This window comes from Netta rufina (assembly GCF_964035555.1).
Source record: "Netta rufina genome assembly, chromosome: 6".
Taxonomy (NCBI): domain Eukaryota; kingdom Metazoa; phylum Chordata; class Aves; order Anseriformes; family Anatidae; genus Netta; species Netta rufina.
The window spans coordinates 40,229,003-40,250,411 of record NC_140129.1 but is presented as its reverse complement, the minus strand read 5'-3'; the positions used below and the strand labels follow the sequence as shown (position 1 = coordinate 40,250,411).

Here is a 21,409-nt window from a genome sequence, read left to right as displayed (position 1 = left end):
TCCTCTCCATTTGCCTTGCCCCATAAATAACAAAAAAGACGTACGTAACCACTGTGTTTTACCTACTGTGTGTTGTGGTGGCCTGTTGGGGCAGATAGATTTTTTTTTTTTTTGTACTAATGTAAGAGTACTTGAAATTTTATTTAAAAGAAATGTTGTGGAAAGGTAGCATTCCTCTTCTTTTTTCATTTTTTCCCTTTTTTTAGGAGTGTTATTTTACACTAGTATGTGTGGCACGGATACAATAAACGACTGTTTTGCAAACCAGATTTTCTTGGCGATTTTAATATTTCAAATCCTGCGTATACAGGAATGTTTTTAATAATATCTTGGGAGTCTTTCATTTAATATTGTTTGTTTGATTCATCTAATTCTCCTGGCCTTTTAATGGTAACTTGAAGCAATTGCCAGGCAGAGTAGCAGTTCTACCACCTACTTGAATGAGCATAGATGATGCGGCCTTTAGGTGTAACCAGCTGGCTGCCTAGTGTTTGACCTCTTTCTGCCAGTCCTGCTTATCACGTGCATTCATGCTGTAACAACAGTAATGTAAATACGTACCACATGTAATGTTCCTTAAAAGCAATGATGATTATATGGTTTGGGTTTTTTTGGTCTGTAGAAGGGCATGAGTCATAATCATTGTTCTGACTAAAGAAAGTAGAATTGTAGATGAGTGCTGCGGAGCCCCAGTACCTAAAGCTCCTTTGACAAGTAATTTTTTTTATATTTTAAATTAGGCCTGCCAAGTTTGAGCTTTAGTCTTTTTTTTTTTTTTCTTATATCCCTTTGCCATTATATTTTCTCCCTCTGCTGAGAGAGTATCTGTTTTTTAATAAAATTTTTGTTGGTTTCTGTTGCCCTCTCCAGAACATCTTGTTGAATGTTATTTTTCTTTTCTGAAGTCTTGCTAGAAGAACCGGTGTTACATATAATAAAAAAAAAAAATCACATCTGGATATTAAAGCAGCCTTGCATTCTAACACTAGCTCTACCAATGACTGCTTCATGGCTTTCCTCTTCATCACATTTCGGAAGATTTCAATTATAAGGTCTGCTGATAAGTTTCAGAGATATGAAGAGTAATCTGCATTTAGAACATATAACAGTAGGCTCGTAAGAGTGTTGTAAGTATGCTTAGATTATTGGCAAAAGCATTTATTCGATGCAAAACAATTGTTTTTATTTTATCAGATTCTGTACTGGTTAATGTTTTATCCCCCATAGTAAATCTCACAGTTTTCTGGAAAGCTAGAATAGAACATTACATATGTTACAGCCACATTACATACATATTTGCATTTTTCAGCTTGTATCCTGATTTGACTGTACAGCTAGGACAGTTAAGGAGCTTGCAGCTATGATAAGAGAGGTGAAGCTTGTCTCACTGACTTTACATTACCAATGTATTGTTTTCCTCGCTATCAGCCAGTATTTTCATTCCAATTTCAATAAAATTAAATTTACAGAATTATATTTGAAAAGTGAGCCTGAATCATAAGCACGCCATCATATATCTTCTTAGATAAGATCAGGGTTTTAACTACTGGAAAAAAATGTGCTTAATTTTTCTTACTTGCTAACCTTCTCTCCTATTAATGTTACTATCCATCTGTTTTTGCAGAGGAAAAGTCCAGTGTGCTTTTCTTCCTTCCTGAACAATGTAGGCTGATCTAAATTTAGAGAATTTCTTGACAAACTTTTGAACTCTTTATTTTAAAATACCGTTAATAGAGAAAGGTCAGTGAAGAGTTTTCTGGCTGCCACTTTGGATTCTGTTTTGTCTCTTAGCATCTCTTTGAAAACAAATTGGATGGCACAGAAGCAGGTGCAAATTAAAAGTTATATTTTGCTTATGACAACTATGTATGTTTAAAAAGAGATCTATTGCTTTTTTTTAATTCTTATATGACTTCTTTAATTTCCTAATGACAGTTTAACTGAACAGCTGTACCCTATGAATGGGCACTGATATCTGAGGAACCATCGTGAACATGCTGAACTGCTGGTCCAGGGGACTTAACAACATTAATGAACAACATCAAGTCTGTATCGTATTTTCCCTAGATGTTCTAGATCTACCAAAGTGTGCCTGTGAGCTGACCACTAAAGATGGAAATCAAGAACAGCACAACTATGCTGTTTGATTTTGCACAACTCTTTGTAGTTCTGAGTTCAAGGTAGATCTAACAATGCAAGCTTTTTTTTACGTGTACACTTAGAAAAACGACCACCTTTTATCACGCACATTTCTGTTGACTGTATTGTCCGAAATAACCACGGGTTATAGAAGCTACGCTTCTGTGCATGCTGTTGATTCGCCATTTGTTACCGAGCGAACAGTTTCGAATGAGTCTCCCAGCTGTTAATTACGGACCGCTCTTTCAGTGGAAGCCGCCAGGAGCTGAAGGGAACGGTGGCGACGGCTCGGCGGCAGCGGGGAGCGCCTCGGGCTCCTCGTGCAGCACGCCTCGCGCCGGCCCTACCGCGCTGCTCCCGCCCGCCGCCTCGCAACGGGGGCGCCTGCGTGGCCGCACCGCAACGATCTTTCGCCGACGAGGAAGGAGACTGCAGCATTACGGGGATGCACGCTACCGCACCGGGAAACGAAGGCGTTTGGGGAAGCGTTGCCGGCGAAGTGGCGGGGGGAAAAACAAGAAGCGGCCAAACGCCGGCGCCGACGTCGCTTCAGTGCGGGGGCGGCGGCGGCGGCCCCGGCCAGTGCGGCAGCCCGGGCTGCGACGCGGCGAGCCAGGCGGCGCGGGATGCGCGCGCGCAGTGGCCCCGCCGTGAGGCGGTGGGCGCTCCGGGGAGGGCGGGGCGAGCCCTCCTGCCGCGGGGGCGCTCGCCCGGGGCTGGCGGGGCGGGGCGGGGCGGGGCGCGGCCGTGCGGCCTGTTTCCGCCGTCCCGCGGCACTGCGGTGCCCGGCGGCGGCTGGCGAGGCGGGGCCCTGCGGCCGGGCCGCCGAGCGAGGGCCTCCCCCGAGCGCTCTCCGAAAGCCGTCCGCAGGGCGCAAGGTGAGGCGCGGGCTGTCGGTAGCGCCCGAAAGCGCCGCAGCTTTGTCTGTAAGCGACAGCGGGTGGCTCGCGAGCTACGGAGGAAGTGGCGGCTGCCAGGGGAGGCGATTCCGCAGCGCTGTGCGCGGGGACAGCGGGCCGCAACGCGCCCTCGGTGCGGGAACCTCCTGCGCCCTGTCCTTGCTGCGCGGGGGTGCTGCGGCGAGGCCCTGAGGTCTAGCAGCAGCGAGGCTCCTCAGCTGCTCCTAGCGGGAGGAGACGATTTGCCGCTGCTTAGTCCGCTTAACAACACCTGCAGCGGTTCCTCTGGAAGCAGGGGTGCAGCAGCGCTGAGCGAGGAGGGCTTAAATGTGCTTTCTAAGATTTGGAGACTGCACGAACGAGGAAATAAATTGCCTTGTACTCCGTCTAATCTGCATCTCACGGTTAGGCACCTAACCCAGATCCGTCCGGGAAGAAAAAGTGCGACCTGGACAGTACTAGTACAGGTAACTGCTTGATTTTGCAAGAATAGGGAATATGATCGAAGAGAAGATGCAGCGGCTCTTTCCCAGCAAATCAGTAGCTGTCAGGTCGACAGACTGTCTCAGTTTAGCTTTTATTCTTTGGTCGTGCTTGCTTCCCATAGCTGTTAGTTTAAAATACATGCCAATCTTTGGAAGTAAAGACCAAATGTAATTCTTGATGATTTGTGTTTCAGTCCTAGTACACATCCGTGGCCTGCGCCCAGCTAGAGCTCTAGCAGTCTGTTTCACACACACAGCTCTAGCGGAGTCAGGTTTAGAGGTATGATTGGACAAGTTGCTGCTGCTTTCATGAAATAGTATGTTAATGCGGGTGGCTTAGAAATAGTCCACAACACATCCAGTTACAACTCAGGGAGGGTTGTTTGAAAACAAATACAAAGACACCTTTCAGCTGTTTTGTCCTAGCTTGGTAGGATTTTATTTATTTATTTATTTTTTATTCAGATTGTGAGAAACAAAGTTGTGTTTTTGCAGTAAATTACTTTTCTGTATTCTAAGGTCATTGCGTAGTCATAATAAGGAGAAACGCTAAGTAGGTAAGTGGACAGTGGAAGGCCTCAATGTTCCAAAATAAGGTAGAAGCTTGAGAAAAACAAGATGAGCAGTGTGAGAATAGTAAAACAAAGATCATAAGTTCTCAAGACATAAGAAAGGAGAAATTAAAGGGTTGAAAAAAAAAAAGAAAAATTGTACATATGTGGTATAGAGGAGTGTCGAGTACCTTGTGAACCTGTAGTCCTCAGCCAGTTAAGAAACAGGGGAGGTGATGAGGCGTCAGGTAATAAGAAATAAAAGGTTATGATTTGTTTACTAAAATGCGCTCCTGATGGACAGGACGCCCGCCACTGAAATTGCAAATAGAATAGCTTCATAGAAGATCCTGTTTGAAGAAAATTATTTGAGATGTTGCTCACAAGATCATATATATGTCCCAATCCTATGTAGAAAGATATATTTGTTTGTAGCAAGTGGTTTATAAATTTTTTGCTTGGTGACTGGCCTCTAAAAAGGCTACTTCATTGCCTAATTCATAAAATTCATTGCCTAATTCATAAAATGCTTACTTCGTTGTGTCTCGTGTAGATGCAACAGCTAACAAATTTGAACAGCTAACATATTAACATAAATAAAAGTTCTGGAATAAGCTCTATCACCAGCGCCCCTGGACTAGATAGTTATTATGTGAGCTTGCACGTTTTATTTCAAAATTGCAAATTGACTTAAATAAAAGTTCATATATGTTAATTCTAACTGATTCACAAACTCCTCATCTTGTTGCTGTGGATATTCTGTGCTTTAAGTTAAAGAGAAAAGCAATGCTTAAATGAAAAATTAGTCTCTGCAAAACATCTGTTTTTTCCTGGAGAAAGTATCTTGTTTAAGGTAGCATATATGATGTATGAAATAGGAGAGGCTAACTGTTTTAACTTTTTTTTCCAGATTCTTTTCTTTGAAAGTAGATAAAATGGCAACATTAATTCACACTTTAGCAGATCACAGTGATGATGTCAACTGCTGTGCTTTCTCACCATCGCTCTTGGCTACTTGTTCCTTGGACAAAACAGTTCGTATTTATTCTTTAAGTGACTTTACTGAGCTTTCATACTCACCTTTGAAAGGTCATACATATGCTGTCCACTGCTGCTGCTTCTCTCCATTGGGACACCTTTTAGCTTCATGTTCAACGGATGGTACTACCATGGTTTGGGACACTCGTGATGGTCAGGTGCTGGCAGTGCTTGGGCAGCCCAGTGGCAGTCCAGTTAGAGTCTGCCGATTTTCCCCAGAGTCCACGTATCTGGTGTCAGGTGCCGCGGATGGGAGTGTAGTTCTTTGGAACGTGCAGTCACTGAAACTGTACAGGTCAGTGCCAAATATCTTTTCACAACCTTTATTTCAATGACAGAAATATAATATATTATAAGTGCTATTCTTTTAGTAGTATGTGTGATGTGCACAGACTTGCAGACTTTACACCTCTGATTTATGTGACAAAGAAAAGGGAATAGGATGTTGAAGACCAAAAGAACATAAATAGAAGTGCCAAGTTTTGTTTGTGTTGTTTTTTTTTTTTTAAGTTGAACAATGCAAACTCAAGAAGCTTGAATTAATTATGTTATTATTTTATTGTTGTTATATTATTTTGTTGATGTTTAGTAACAATGTAGAAACTATATTGTTGTTTTGAGCTTAAATTATTCTGATTTGGTATTTACATTGTAAGAGAACAAAAAAGAACGTGAACATTGCTTTCCTGTTCACCTCACTTTTACTTTTCAAAGTTTATTTCAAAGTGCTAACATGCCAACAGTGGTCAACTTAGTCTTAATTGTATATATTTTGGGGATGTGTGTGTGTGTGTATATGTGTATATATATATATATATATATATATATACATATATATATATATATACACACATATATATATATATATACGCACACACATATATATATATATATATACACACACACACATATATATATATATATATATACATACATATATATATATATATATACACATATATATACATATATATATATTCAGTTGATAAATTCCGTGAATGATTATTCACATTTGTAATTGCAGGTATACCTGCCATGCTTTTTCTCTTAAAGCTGAGATCAATATTACTTAGAAATTATCAGTGTGCTTAAAAATTACATCAAGGGTTTTAGTTACCCAACAGATGTCACTCTGTGATCCTCTGCTTCTTTTGCAACATTTGAATGTGTTGATGCTAAATGAGAGCCTTTTACCACACTATGGTGTCATTTTACTAAATATATGGATGGTAATTACAAGATAACCAGTTAGTCCTTATTAGCTGGACAGTTGTAATTGCCTCTCCAAATTGTGAAGAAAATGGCAAGTTAAAGCATGTTTATGAAGGGTGTGAACAAACTCAAAGCAAATTAGTTTATGTATGTTTCTTAAAGTGTTTGCCATTTCCTGTTCAGTAGCTAGAATACTGATATCTGACCTGAAAGTCATAAAAGCATACACATTTGTATAGTGCTCTTCATCTTACTGTTAAGTTTTCAGAGTGGCATCTGTAGCTTTTTCTGTGTGGAAGAATGAAAGTTTTAAAATCTGGGCTAAGGAAACAGAATTGTATATATGAAAAGGGCAAGCAGAGTAGTGTATTTGCTAGTATGCTTAATGATCGAATTAAGGGAGTCAATAATTTTTTGGTTGTCCTAGGTCTGGTTAGAGAGGACCTCAGGCAAGTTTATGGACTTGTCTTCTGTAGCATTAAGTTTGACACCTCTGACATTAAATAAAATTTCTATCAGCAAAAGAGAATGTGTAGGTATTCCACAAAATACCATGACAGAGTGAATAGGACTGAGATTTCTTACTGTATGACTGTTGCTTATGTCTGTGACTTTTTTCCTAGGCTTAAAGATTGTTATGCACACTGGGCCTGATCTAGTATCTGTTAAAAGGAGAGGGACACTTTCAATTGGCTTGACATTAGTGTCCGATAACCCAGAGGATGTTAGATTGACCCTGCTTCCTTCCTGAGACATTTGCGTATCTGCTAGGAATTTTAATATATGATCAATTTTTAAAAGTACTTTGGCTGACTTAGTTAAAGTATGGAAATCATAATTTTTAAATTTACCTTCTCTTGTCTATGAGTGATTTGAATTAACCCTATATCATAAATCACAAAGTATTCTACTCAGCTACAGCTTATCATAAATGTTAGTAGGTTTTCTGTTTTGGCTTTAAAAACAACAGAGGAATTGTGGGAGTTGTTTCCCCCATGTTTTCACAGATGTGAGTACATATTATGACTGTTGTGTATTTATCATTGACTTTGAAAATTTATTCTGCCATAGATTTTTAATAGTGTATTTTGCCTATCAAGTGGTAAGTCCATTATAATTGTCTTTAGTTTGAAGCTCATTTTATCGCTCAACTAAAATGATTTTACCTTGGAGTGTCATCTCATGTTTTTCCTTCTGTAGTCAAAGAGCAGGCCCTGATTCCTTCAGCTCTCCTTATTGTGCATCTCATTGCACAGCTGGAGATAGTTTCTCTGCCCTCTGTTACCAAGTTCCAAAATGCAGGGCTTAGAACAGTTTGGTGTATTGCATCAGTTCACATTTTAGAGATCAGTTCTTCAGAGCGTTACTTCTTCTAAACTCAAATACCGTATACTCTTGCATTTCAGATCTGGGAGTGTTAAAGATGGTTCTTTGGTGACTTGTGCGTTTTCTCCAAATGGAAATTGCTTTGTCACTGGATCATCATGGGGTGATATAACCATTTGGGATGATACAATGAGATGCCTATATAATGAAAAAGCACATGATCTTGGTGTTACCTGCTGTGATATTTCTTCACATCCAATTTCTGGTTAGTCACTTGACTCTTCAGGGGAGGAACATGGGAAAGAAAGAGTGATTCTATTTCTCTCTAGTTCTTATTTTTATTAGTGCTTGAGATAACAGATGACATTGGGAGGAGCTGATGTTTCACAATATTCCAAGTACTCTTAAGTAAAAGTAGTTGTGAGGCTGATGACAAGGAATCTACTAGGTCAACAAACAAGTGATTAGCTTGCTTATGTTAGCTTTCACTAGCTAATTATGCTATCAGAGTTTTGAAAAATGTTTGGGCAACGTCTGTAAGAGAAGCCTAGCTATCAGGGCTGACAAAGGTGTTCGAAGATGGAGTGCCTGATAACAATTATCACTTTACTTGCTTACAAAGTGGTCTGTGTAAAGGTAGACTTCTGTTTACAGAGTACAGGTGAGCTGCTCTTTCAAAGGTTCTGAGAGTTACAACCGAGCAGACACTGTATATTTAAGCACTAAACACAGCAATAGCAAAATAGTACATAGCAGGGAGAAGGCAGGAGAAGCAGTAGGAAGAAGACAGGACAGAAACATTTAATATTGAAATAATGTCTCCATCTTTCCTGGTGAAAACACTACCAAAAATCTTTCATTGTGGACTAAGAGTTGTATCTGAGAACAAAGGAAAACAATTAAACAGATCATAGTGTAATTTCCAGTGCTCCATTTCCTGGTGAAATTATTTTGGGGGCTTAAAAAAATACGTCACTGGCCCTTCATGCTTCAGCCTATATGCACCAAGATAGAGAGAAATAGAGAAGAAAGCATAATCATTTTTAGTTTAATTTAAACCATATGTTGTTGAAAAACAACTTTTTTTTTTGTATTGTTTAATCATCAAGGAGTGAAACTTCTGGGACTACTGGCAGATTTAATGCATTGTACAATACAAGTAGTGCTTATCCAGCACAATAAAATGTGACTTCAGATTGAGACTCTCTTTACATGCTTAATTTGGAGCAAAATTGGAGCCAGAGTGTCTGTATCCAGAGCATCAGTGCTGCCCTCCTCCTGAATGAGCAAACTTCAATGAAATTGCCTAATGATTCTGGGTTGAAAAAAAAAAAAAAAAAAAAGATCTTGCTAAAATTTTTTAGTGTACCTTAGTGGAAGACAGTGTATTCCTCTTCTAAGTTATTCAAAGAACTCTGCATGTACACCACTGTAATACCCTACTAACAACTTGGCAATGTGTAAAATGTGTCCAACTCTGTGCATTGTGACAGAATTCTCATTGTGTCCATTTTACCAAGAAATGTGCTTTTACAGTATGATAGCTAAGGCATGCTATGCATCTCAGTATGAACAAGCTCTTGCACTGTAAAATCCTAGCAGAAATGAGGCATTTTGATGTTTGACAGATTTGAAGCCAGCCCTAAGATTTGCCACAGCTGAAGTAGCTCTGATCATTCCTGTGAACTGCAAGCATGTATAAGAGAATTTTCTTCTGATAACCAGATGAAACTGAAACTACACTTTATGTGGTGGAAAACAGAGATGAAATCTCAGGGGTAATTTTGTTAGATGCTTGACTGTAACAATTTTGACATTTGCAGTAACTACAAAGCTGGAAAGATGAGCACTTATTTAAGGTACTTATACTTACATTATTATGTTAGCATCTGTTAGAGTTTTCTGATTTTCAGCGTTAAACCTGGTGATTCTCGTAGGAGTTTTAAGACTGCTACTGGCAGAGGTAACACTGTTGAAGGAATGTTGTGATGATTTGTGTCAGGCTGGTATGCCAGCTCACTGGAGTAGAAAAGCAGAAAGAATTGGGCTAAGAATAAAAGAAAAAAAACGTTAACAGACAGAAACAACACCTTTAGAATGGAACTTGATGATAATTCAGAAATGTTCATATCCATTGAATAGAGAGGGGAAAGCTATGAAACTATCGGTACTGTTGTATTTCATCTCGTCATCAAACTAATGCAAGTATTTCTCAAGAGTGGTTAGCTAGATTGCAGTCATGAAACAGTTTATAAAAAATGAAACAGCAGACAGAGGAACCAAAAACACACACATTCCAGAACATGTGAAATAGGACAGTAGTGCAGTTCTGGGTTTTATCTACCTGTTCAGGAAACAGTGTAGCAGTGATACCTGTTTCTTACTTGCAAATGTTTTTAGAACCTCTGCATTTATTTTTATCAACACTTTTTAAAGTAGTACTGAGATTAAGGAGATCTACCAAATTGTGTATGAATGCTGGTGTAATTTACTGATACACTTCAATTTTTGTTGCTTCTGATTCCCATTAACATATCTGAATTTTATCAGATGGTGAACATGGATCCAGATGCTTCCAGATGGCTTCTTGTGGTCAAGATAATAAGGTCAAAGTCTGGCTTATTTTGTTTGCAGACTCCTTAGGTTTGTATTGGACTTTTTTTTTTTTTTTTTTTTTTTTCATAATCAAATGTCTTAACTCTTTAGTGACAATTTGCACGTAAGATCAAATTTATACTGCTACCATGGATTCACAGCCAAACTAACCACACATTGAAAGTATTCTTTTGGTTTGTTTTGCTGGAAAGCAGCTAATGAATGCTGTGGTTTATGAGATTGGGCCCTATAGCTTTTTATTTAGTAATCTAGCAATAATTGTAAAAGTAAAGGTTAAAAAAAAAAACCTCCAATCCTCTCAACCTTAACATCTTGATAAATGTTCGGTTTTAGTTGGTATTGTCACCTTTGGTAACCAGTATAATTTCTACTGTGACCACCAGGCAGGTTGGGAGTTTGAAACCTCTTAATCTGCCAGGCCACAGAAAGGTTTCATTTCATTTTTCAGTACATCTTGGTGTTTTGAGCAAGAACTGAAGGAATGAAAATGGTGTTGGCTCTTCTGAAACTGCAATGCAAATGTATGACTTACATAGAGACCAAGCATATGGGCAAAACTATCTCCAGTGGGAATTTCTTGTCATATCTTTTATATAGAAGTCAGTAAGGATGAATGTTGTATGTACGGATACACAATTATCTAAAATACTGTTACACATCGTAAAACTACAGAGTGAAGAGGTCAGAGAGGATAAACTTAAGTTCTCCGTGTGATTCTTTATCCCCTTCTCTGTAGGCAGTATGTCACAGAGTCAGATCTTTTGAGGCAACTTTACACTCCTAAAAGTATGTTGTTTTAATGCCTTGTCATATATGTCCATATGTAATAATTTACTTCTTGTATTTTCAGGTGTTGAATTAAGATACAAATGTACATTGAGTGGACATTCTGCCCCAGTTCTGGCTTGTGCGTTTTCTTATGATGGACAGATGTTAGTTTCAGGGTAAGCAGTATCTTGTGCTTGTTGAAATGGCATGTAGGTGGCTGTCCAGTCAACACTTAAATATTGTAAAACAAAGTTCAAAATGTTGCATCTGCAATGTTGCAGATTCCAAAATATATTTCCAGTACTTATGGCATCGTTCTTTGACCTCCAGAACTAATGAGGTGTATTTCCAATTGGTTTGCATCTTGTGGGTGATTGAGTTTGAAATATAAGATGTTGTAAGCTCTGTTCTCTGAGTATTATAATGAAATTCATTTTTTCTGTGTTTACGTGGCTTTTCTTGTATGTGGATACTCTAACATCTATTAAAAAATACGAATTTACACTGCAACCTTACCATGTCTTTGGGACACCATTTACGGTTTTTCTTTTCCTTCTCACTCAAATTTTTTGGGAAATTTTTGCAAACTTAAATACCTTGAAATTTTTGTCTTTGACAGATTTGATTCAAATTAGCCATTGTTAAAAAGGTATTAATCGATCCATATTCATAGTATGGCAGCATAGGCCTTTTTCCCTAAAAAGTGCATGATCAAGATATTTGTAGACCTGTTTTTTTGCTGCCAGCCCTGTACAGAATAATGGTTAAGACCCAGATTAATCATGAATCATCAGCTACAGACTAATATGATTATTAGTCTTTGTTAGAGGGTGATAAGGGAATTGCCAATCTCATTGCATGGTCAGTTGCTATTGTGTTTGAAAGACCCAGGGTGGTGGAGGTGAGGGGAAAATTCCTGATGAGTTAAAAAATTAAAATGTCATGCTCACCTCTAAGGAGGACAAGGCAGAGGACCCAGAGAGCTACAAGCCAGTCAGCCTAACTCCAGTCTTCGGGGAGGTTGTGGAGCAAATCCTGGCAGTGGCTTGGAAGCTGCTTCTAGGTGTAAATGCTTGGGAAAAGCAGCGGGAGCTGATCGAGGGCAAACTGATCCTGACTGATCTGACCACCGTCTGCGATGAGGTGACCGGCTGCATGGCCAAGGAGAGAGCAGCTGTGCTGTACGCCTTGGCTTTATCAAGCCCTTCGGCGTGGTCTCCCATCAAAGTCTTACATCCAGACTGTGGAAGTGTAGGTCAGGTAAGCGGATGGTAGGATGAATGGAAAAGTTACTGGACTGTCAGGCTGAAACAGTTGTGATGATGAGCAGTGCAAAGTGAAACTGGCAGCTGGTTGCTAGTGGTTTTCCTCAGGGATCAAGCTGTTGAAAGAAGGAATTTTAAATGAGGTAGATATCATCATTTATGGTTCTATGAATATGAATGACCACATGCTTTTATTCTGCACTCTATGAAGAAAAGTGCTTGATCACTTCTAAACTGTCCCACTGGCAACTTAATCTAACAAATCAAAGGATTCTTCTCTAGATTTTAATCATCTTTATTTTATGAAGATATTTTAAACTGAAACATAGAAGCTGATGTCTTGTGAAGGAAAAAGAAAGGACCACAACAGCAAATAAACAGAAAACTATGCAAAACACAGAAGACAATAGCTTTCTTTGACATTTTGCTGCCGTAAAAAGAATATAGAGTCTTTTTCAGTATTTGAAGATCATTCTGAATGTTTATGGCCTTAAGTTATTTTATTTTCCATTAGATATGTGGATTATTGTTTTACATGTAGATTACATTGTCATAACTGAAATATCTACCCCATTCAGCCTTTAAGTAAATACTGCTGTCATGGCAAATAGCTATGCAATTTGTATTTCATTAAATATTTTATGATTGATTGCATTGCGTAACTATATTTTACGGATCACACTGCAGTATTTCCTCTAGTTTGATTTGGAAATGAAAAGGTTTCAAAATTAAATAGAAGTGCTGAGAGTATGTAATGGTTAGCCAGATTCTGTGCATGATGCAGAGGAATGTCTGCATTACAGATACTTCTTGCAAAGGCCTATTTGTATCTTACATATAAACATAATTTTGTTTGTAGAGCCAGTATTGTTGGCCAGTTCACATAAACCTTGTACAAGCCCTCTGCACCAGAAATTCTTATGGAAGTGCGAAATTTTATGTTGTATGTATTAGTTTTTATATCATGCTGTAGGTGTAGCTAACCAGTGTCATTGTCTTAAGCTGGACATGGGTGAAAAGGGTTTAAGTAGCTTAGCTTTCCGTAAATTTCTGTTAAGAGCTCTGTTCTTATTTTACTTGTGGAAAAGGTTTTTTATTTTATTTTTTTTTTTTTTCCTTCTTAATTAGGCAGTTCGTTTCTTTATGACTCTGCACCACTGTAATGTCGATGTGTTTGGTTTTTTTTTTTGAAGGTCTGTGGACAAGTGTGTCATAATATATGAAACTGTAAGTATAGCATAGTGCAAGATCATTCTTTGGTGTGTTGATGAAATATCAGCACTGTTTCTCCAATGACTTACCAAGATAAAGAATATTAAAGAATAGGAATTATATAAACCCAAAATATTTAGTCTGTTATGTTGTTTGTTTTTTTTTTGCTTGTTTTTGAGAAAAGTAAGTTTGAAGATCTTGAGAATCGATCATTCTCTCTCATTATTTATTTATATCTCTTTGAGGGTTTTATTATTTTATTTCTCTACAGTGACAATATTATTCAGTGGACTCCATGCTTTTTGTTCTTCATGTTGAGGCAGAAGGGGGTTCATTAGTCTCAAATTTCATCCAAACCAAGAATGATGGTACCTTTTGACCTAAAATCAGGAATAGTGATCACTATAATCCTTTAATTATTTATATATAAAGCCCACGTAAAACAGAAGCATGATAAGGAATTCAAGAAAAAATACATTAAATACTAATGTCCTTTCTTAAAAATGCACTCTTCAGGTATTTTGTGTAATGCTGTTATTACATCCTTTGAAGTTCACCTGTAAGTGGTATTTATGTTTAGTACTTTATTATATTGAAAATAATAATTTTGCTGAGAATGAAGGATGAACAAACTTTAAGCTTCATCAGCCTGCTCTGCATTTTCTGTTCCATTGATGTAATTTTTCAATTAGGGTTTTTGAAGGGTGGCCTTTTTCCAGGGAATTGAACAGGGGACTTCAGTCAGGAAAGTCAAGTTACTTATCTGACTTTGCTGCCAATCAGCTTTGGCAAGGTTGTATAATTTCTCTGAAGGTAACTTGTGTCATATTACAAGAATAATATTTCTTTTGGGAATATTTGAAAGTAGATATACAAATGAGTGAGTTGTGTTTTTTTTGATCTTCAAGATTTTAAATCACAGATATTCTTTTTTTTTTTTTTTTTTTTTCAGAATACTGGAAATATACTTCATACTTTGTCTCAGCATACCAGGTATGAATTCAGTATGATTATTCTGTTTTACTATTAATAAATAAAATAAATTAAATCATTTTATGTTAATTTTCACACATTTGTTTTTTATTTGTAGATATGTTACAACTTGTGTTTTTGCACCATGTACTGCCTTACTTGCCACAGGTTCAATGGATAAAACTGTGAACATATGGCAATTTGACAGTAAGCAACCCTGTGCAGGTTAGTATTTGGAGTATCTTTAATTTGTTAGATTTGGCGTATCTTTAATTTGTTCTTTAAACTTAAAGAAAAGTATTGTTGAGCATCTCCTGAAGATGCAAAGATCCCACTTTTGCTTACGTGCAGTTAGTGTGTAACCTCAGAAGTATGTGGCACACTATTTTTTCTCTGAATTGATCTTATTAATATACAAGGTATATTCTCTCCCTCTCATCTGTTAGAAGTATATTATCTTCATCTTTTCTGATACTATCAATTTCTTACTCTCTCAAATGACAGTATTTAAGACAAGGGTGTTATTCACAGAGACTGAAAGACTTTTTGGGCAAGTATAATTGACAGTGAGTTAAAGAGGAAATATGCTAATTGCAAGCATACTTGTCAACAGGTACAGCTTGCCAGTTGTTACAGATGAAAAAAAACACAATAACTAACTAATGTTACAAAATAGATGAGCACCTGAAGTATGCGGGGCAAAGATACATAGATTTCTGTTCAATACACAATTGTCTGGGGTTTGGTCTGCTTCTATAAGGAGGTATGAGACTTGGTTTCTGTGTTTGCTGATGCTTTTCAATATTTTTAGTTCAACTTCGACAAATGTAAGCACATGTGAGTTCACACTCCTCTAAACTTTGAAAGTCAATCAAAGAAGATAAAACCAAGTGATTGTCCCCCATTGAAAGAATGTCTATTGAGCATCTCTTCTGTCAAGTGCTGGAGAATGTTCAGTAATGAGAGCACTTGGAAAATGTTCATGACTGCCGTAGTTCCTAGCACTGTTTTTTTAGTTGTTGTTGTGTTTTGTTTACTGTCTTTTATCTTTCCTTTACAAAGGAAATACTGTAGAAAATGAATCTGAGGTGGCTGTTCAGAACTGGTCAGAGGATGATGTTTCAGCCTGGCTTTGTGCACAGGGCTTAACAGACCTTGTTGGGCTTTTCAAACGGAATAACATTGATGGCAAAGAACTCCTGCATCTTACAAAGGAAAGTCTGACTAATGAATTAAAAATTGGTAAGAATGTGGAAATTCAAGTAGTTTGTAATCTTGTGAGTATGTATGAAATGATGGAGTGAAAGCGAGTTACATGTTCCATGCATGGGTATGTTTTCCCTGAAATGCTTTTTTTTTTTTATTACCGTAGATAATCAAAAACAAACCAAATGTCACATTATTCAAAGTACTCTTTCTTTGTGTTTGCTTATTCCTAGAGAAAAAAAAAAGCACATCCACCAACAATGCCATGTTAAGTGGTCTTACCTGCGTTTGTCTCTAATTTTTAGACTCTATATCAAGTTGTAGGAAAGTAATTTCAGGTTTTGTACACACTTAATGCTTCTGACTTTAGTAAATAGGGTTCTCCATAATTTTTACGGTCAGTCGGTAAAAGTGCTCTGTTTATAATACTGTGCGGTCAACTACCTCGATTTTAACAGTGAAATTCTTCACAGTACAGTTAGTATAATAGAAAAGTACAAGGTATGTTTAGTTTTTACTTAGTATGGAGATAAAGCATTAGATGTTCACATTTAGTAAGGATTGAGCAAAGCTTTCCAAGCTCAGACACTTTATAATTCATCAGGCATCCTTCTATTTAATATGTTGTGATGTCACTATTGCAAAACTGTAGTTAAATCTTAGAAGGAATCACAGGGAAGTGCCATATTCAGAAATAAGAAACTTCAGTGTGGTGAACTACACGGGAACTTTCAAAATGTAAGTTCTCTATTCACTATAGCTAGATTTAGGTGTAAATTTGCTGTTGGCATGTTTGCCAAAGTGAAATCAAGTATAGCAAAAGGCTGAATGAGTCAAGAAACATTTTTAAAAATACATTTTTATTTTTAGAAGTTAGCATTCTTCCTTATAGGCAGACTGCTCCCCTCTTTTATTAATTGTTTTGTGTGTGCATGTGCGTGGTGTTGGTATGTATCTGATCATAGTATTTCTGTGCAACTAGCCTTGTTAAATTAGAGAAATCAACATAGATTCTGGAAATCTGTCATGAATCGCCACCCATGAGAGACATGTAGCTCTACCTTTCTGTATATGTGTTCCTTAACATTGGAGTAGCTTAAAATTCTGTGGCACCAATCACCAGCTGAGGCTAATAAGATGATGCTGACTAGAGACACTGATGTGTCTTTGTTCTGTCTGCTCATTCACAAATGAGTGCCTTTGAACTAACCAGTCTGAAAGAAAACAAGGCAGCACAGCACAACTGTAATTGTGCTTTTAGTTGTATTTTTAGATTAGAGAGAGACGGAAAAAGCTGCAATGTAATTTAAAAAAAATCTCAACAAACAAGCTCAGGCATTCTTCAGTTGTCCCTTTGTAAGACGTAGGACAACAATGTTGTACAGCAGGTTTAGGGTATTGAAATGGAGTGATGTAAATGACTTTTTATGACAAAAGCTAAACTGAAGGCTGAAGAAAATCCTATAGATCATAGTTGTTCTGAAATTGTATGTCCTTACATTTAGCTTGACTGCAAGAGCATACCAGTCTTGTGAACTCAGGAAAAATGCAATCAGTTCCTGTAATGTTAATTGTATTCATTTTTTTAATCTGTAATTATTTTTTTAATCCCTGCAAACATAGTCACTTTACCAACAGTGTTGTTTTGTCGCACATCAGGTAGACGTGCAGCACATTCAGAGAGATGACTGTCATTTGTGGCTTCCAATTCATTCTTTACACTGTGCTGGCTACTTTTATTTTGGATCTTTCCATTATATGACTTGTGTTAAATTTAAAACAATATTTATATCAGTTTAAATGTTATAAGCTTTTAAAGCCGTGTTGATATTCTAAAAGATTTTTTTCTAAAAGTAACATTAAAAGTTATTTTAAGATTATTAGTATTATTTTTTTTTTTACAAATCTTTTTCAGGGCTCTTCTTCAGGCAAGGTGTTTTGTTGATGTTTTTTATCTGGTACCTTTGGAAAGTAAACACATTCTGGCATGGTACAGTGGGTGAAAGACAGCTTAGCAGTGAATGGGTACGATACTTGTCATGCAGCAGAAATAAGCTTAGCTAGGAGACTGACAGAATATCTGGGAACAAAGGGGTTGTCAGAAGAGTAATTTCGGAGACACACAATTAAACTGTTTATGAAAATAACGAACGGAACACCTACAGCTGATACTTGGTTTTATTCTTGGTGCTGCATGCTTTCATTTCATAAATCAGCACTTATGGCTATCACTTACAATAAAGGTGAATATGTGATCCTACTATGCACCAGCGAAGATACTGTTCTGCCAGGTAACTGTGGCTTTGCAGCAGTGTTGCATTTGCATTTGTTCTACCATTTGTTTTCATTGCTCCACAGAATTGTTGCAGGCCAGCAGCAGGCTGCTGTTAAGCTGGTTGTAGGGTGCCTGGGTGTCTGCGGACTTTCCCATATGGGGAGGTGGGGAGGAGCTGTGTCTCCTGTGGCACAACAGCCGCCAAGTGCAAGAACTGACCTCTTTGCCTGACATTGCAGTGTTTTCACTTCATGTACATACAACTTTTCAGAGTCTCTAGGCCTGCGCAGTAAAATCCTTCAGAAAATTGAAGAACTGAGGATGAAAATGGTCTCTGTTTCTGTTGCTATCCCTGATGAGTTCTTATGTCCTATAACTCGGGAGCTTATGAAGGAACCTGTCATTGCAGCAGGTATGTCTTTGACAAATATTGAACAAAATGAATAGGGATGTGGGAACACAAAAAAATAGGCCTATCTGATCAGTTGTAGAAAGATAAACTGGTCTAAGTACCTATTGCAACAAAAATAGGACTGTTGTAAATGGTAAAATTGCATCGCTAATACGGAGGAAAAAAATGTGTTGTGCAGTTCCCGTAGTATCAACTTTACTGATGAAGCAGTATACATTTTTTTTTAATGGTCCTTTCTTTTTGTGCCTCTGCAAGTTTGTAGTTAAAAGCCAAATTACAGAGTCATCTTGGTAAATGCACAATTGTGCATATGGGGGGGAAAAACAACAACAACAAATTGTCTCATTACTAACTTAGCACACCATGTATATAGCACTTAGAAGTTTGTACAGAATGAGGTTCGTTTAGGTGTGACAAGATTCTGGAGTGAGAGTTGCAAGAAGCAGCATGTGATGTAGTTATGGAAAGCTAATGTTTTGTAGTTCTAATCCTGGGGTGAAGGAGAGGAGTATCATTAAAAGATCATTACATTTTTGATGATCTGTAAACAGTAATTTCATAGCTTTGAGATACCAGGCCAGACTTGTCAGAGTCTAATCATTCAGAACACGAAAATGTTTGTTGATTACTAGAGTGAGAAGCATTGCTTTTACTAGGACTTGAGCCTCAAAGCAGTAGCAGTAGGAGGATAGTCTTCTGTCATTTTGAAATAAGGCTATATCATTTTAGAGTAGGATAGTCTAGCTGAAAAACACTGCCAGTGACTATTCGTAGGTTTATTACAAAATCAAATAGGCATTTTTAAGAGAAATCCCCGCCCTTTCAAAATAAAATGTTCACAGTGTATGTAATCCATTATAATACGTTACTAATAAATATTACCTTGCTGCTATTCAGTATTTGTGTATTACACTGCTGTCCTGAAAAGTGGTATTCCTGTGCATTTTAGAACACAGAGCAGGCATGTACTGGGGGTTCCTCACACTGCTCTTTTATGGCAGTCAAAAAATGAGGAATTCCAGAAGTGTTCCAGTTTGCAGCAGGAACAATGACACTTTGTGGCAAGATGGCAGGTGAAGGAAAGTATAGGATTTGGTGTTAGAAATGTCTGTATGCACTAGCTGCTTCATGGTCCTACATTATCGAACTGAAGTTTTTCTAGTACAGATGACTTTAGAGATGTGGGCACATTTGCAGATTCAAATTAATTAGAGGAATTTAGCCATTTCTGAGATTAGAAAGTAAGTGCAGTGAGTTAGGAGTTTTATTTAGTTCAGTAAGCTAAGAGTTAAGTAACACTTCTTTTATGCTTCTGCTCGATGTAAAATTTAAAGGAAAATAAAAGGCAGAATTCCAGCCTGCATAGTGCTTTACCAAATTGACCAGCCTAAATAAGATTTTTCCATGGTAAGTGGTTCATATTCAGTAACAAGGAAGGAAAGACTGTGGTGGAGCCTAGTGTCTGGGAGTAAGCTCCCCACTCTGTAAGGGAGTAAGCACGTAGCTGTAAGTTACAGCTTGTTTAGGTACTGACAGGAAGAAGCTGAAGGCCTGAAGCCAGACAGGTGCCCAGGGCTAAGTGGGGACCCAGCTCAGGGCTGTGGGGCTCAGGTCTGGTGGAGGGCTAATGCTTGGTGTTCACCGCTTGAGCATTGCACAGCAGCAGCAGTCCTTGGTTGGGTTAGTTATTAGATAGTACTGAGCTTTCATTTAACATCACCTATCACGTAAGCTGAAAATAAATTCTAATACTTTCAGAATGTATTTTGCTGCTATGCAGAAGCATAGACAGAAACTGATTTCAATTTCAGACTGAACTGTTTCTACTCACTTTCAGCTTTGTTGTTTTCTTCTTGAAAGGGTTCCTTAAATGAAAAGCATTTGTAAAAAAGTTACTCAATAGCTTTAGAGCCAGCTAATTGGAAATATTTAAATTGTGATTAAATCTAACAGTTTTATTATCCAAAGGAGTGCAGTAATTTTAATACCATTGTGCCATTTATGCAATTTGGTAAAGCACAGCTTATTTATTTGTTTTTAATTATTATTTTAAGTAATGTCACTGTTTCACTGCTTTTTATACATGAAAGGCTACAGGCACAGGGGACTTGGCTAAGAGCTCTGATGATTCCTTTGACAGCCTTGTGATTACCTTTGTTAAGCACTTCTAAAGCATATTTTAAGGTGTAATTAGTGATGGGAATAATTCAGCTGGGAAGTCTTGCTTTCTTCAGTTACCAAAACCTCACAGGTATATATAACTTATCACTACAAAATAATGGTTATTATTCTAGAATTACTTACAGAATCATGTTGTTTTCAGCTAGGATTTTAAAAGTTGATTTAATAGGTAATATTTAAAGCTGACTGCCTATAGTAAAATAAGTAAATAAATATCAACTCTATAGAGACCGAGTACAAATACCTTGCTGGCATGCCTCTGCTGATAGTAGATGTGAGACAAAGCTCCATGCCAACTGAAATTACAACAGTAGCAAAACATAAGTATACAGGTACCACTAACTAAAAGAGAGCTATCTGTATTTCATGCGTCCTGTGCCATCCATACCCTATACTTCCTGCAAGTAACTAGGTACGGCTGTATAAAAAGTGTTACTTTAATAAACTTAACCAAATGATTGTTCTACAACTCAGTTTTCCTGTTTGGACATCCTGGTTCACTTCCATCACTTACTTAAATATGTAAAATATGTATGGTGTAACACAGCACCCAAGCACCTGTAATATAAACTTTTGATGATCGATTCTTTGCAGATGGCTATTCCTATGAAAAGGAGGCAATGGAAAATTGGATCAGTAATAAAAGACGATCTAGTCCCATGACAAATCTTCCTCTTCACTCTCTTATGCTTACGCCAAATAGGACACTGAAAATGGCTATCAGTCGCTGGCTGGAGACTCAGCAAAAGTATGGTGAAACCACTTAAGTTTTGAAGTTATTTATTAAAACGAAATTGTACGTAGCTAACAGAAATATTCGTGTCAGAAACAAGGGGAAATGAAGTTTAATTC

At 37.7% G+C, this 21,409-nt stretch overlaps 1 protein-coding gene across 2 annotated transcripts; it reads left to right on the top strand.

Moving 5' to 3' along the window:
- Positions 1–2,909: 2,909 nt before the first annotated feature.
- WDSUB1 (WD repeat, sterile alpha motif and U-box domain containing 1) lies at positions 2,910–21,324 on the top strand (the record flags this gene model as incomplete). 2 transcript variants are annotated; one of them, XM_084289140.1, is made up of 11 exons in its annotated part: positions 2,910–3,017; positions 4,985–5,407; positions 7,731–7,915; positions 10,201–10,293; positions 11,117–11,210; positions 13,493–13,526; positions 14,464–14,504; positions 14,602–14,708; positions 15,546–15,725; positions 18,236–18,376; positions 21,152–21,324. In XM_084289140.1, exons 2-11 carry the CDS (start codon positions 5,010–5,012, stop codon positions 21,322–21,324), a joined length of 1,446 nt encoding a protein of 481 aa, XP_084145266.1. In that variant the 5' UTR covers positions 2,910–3,017; positions 4,985–5,009. The 2 variants fall into 2 exon arrangements, with proteins under 2 accessions (XP_084145266.1, XP_084145267.1); XM_084289141.1 differs by lacking the exon at positions 2,910–3,017 and adding an exon at positions 3,213–3,505.
- Positions 21,325–21,409: the final 85 nt, after the last annotated feature.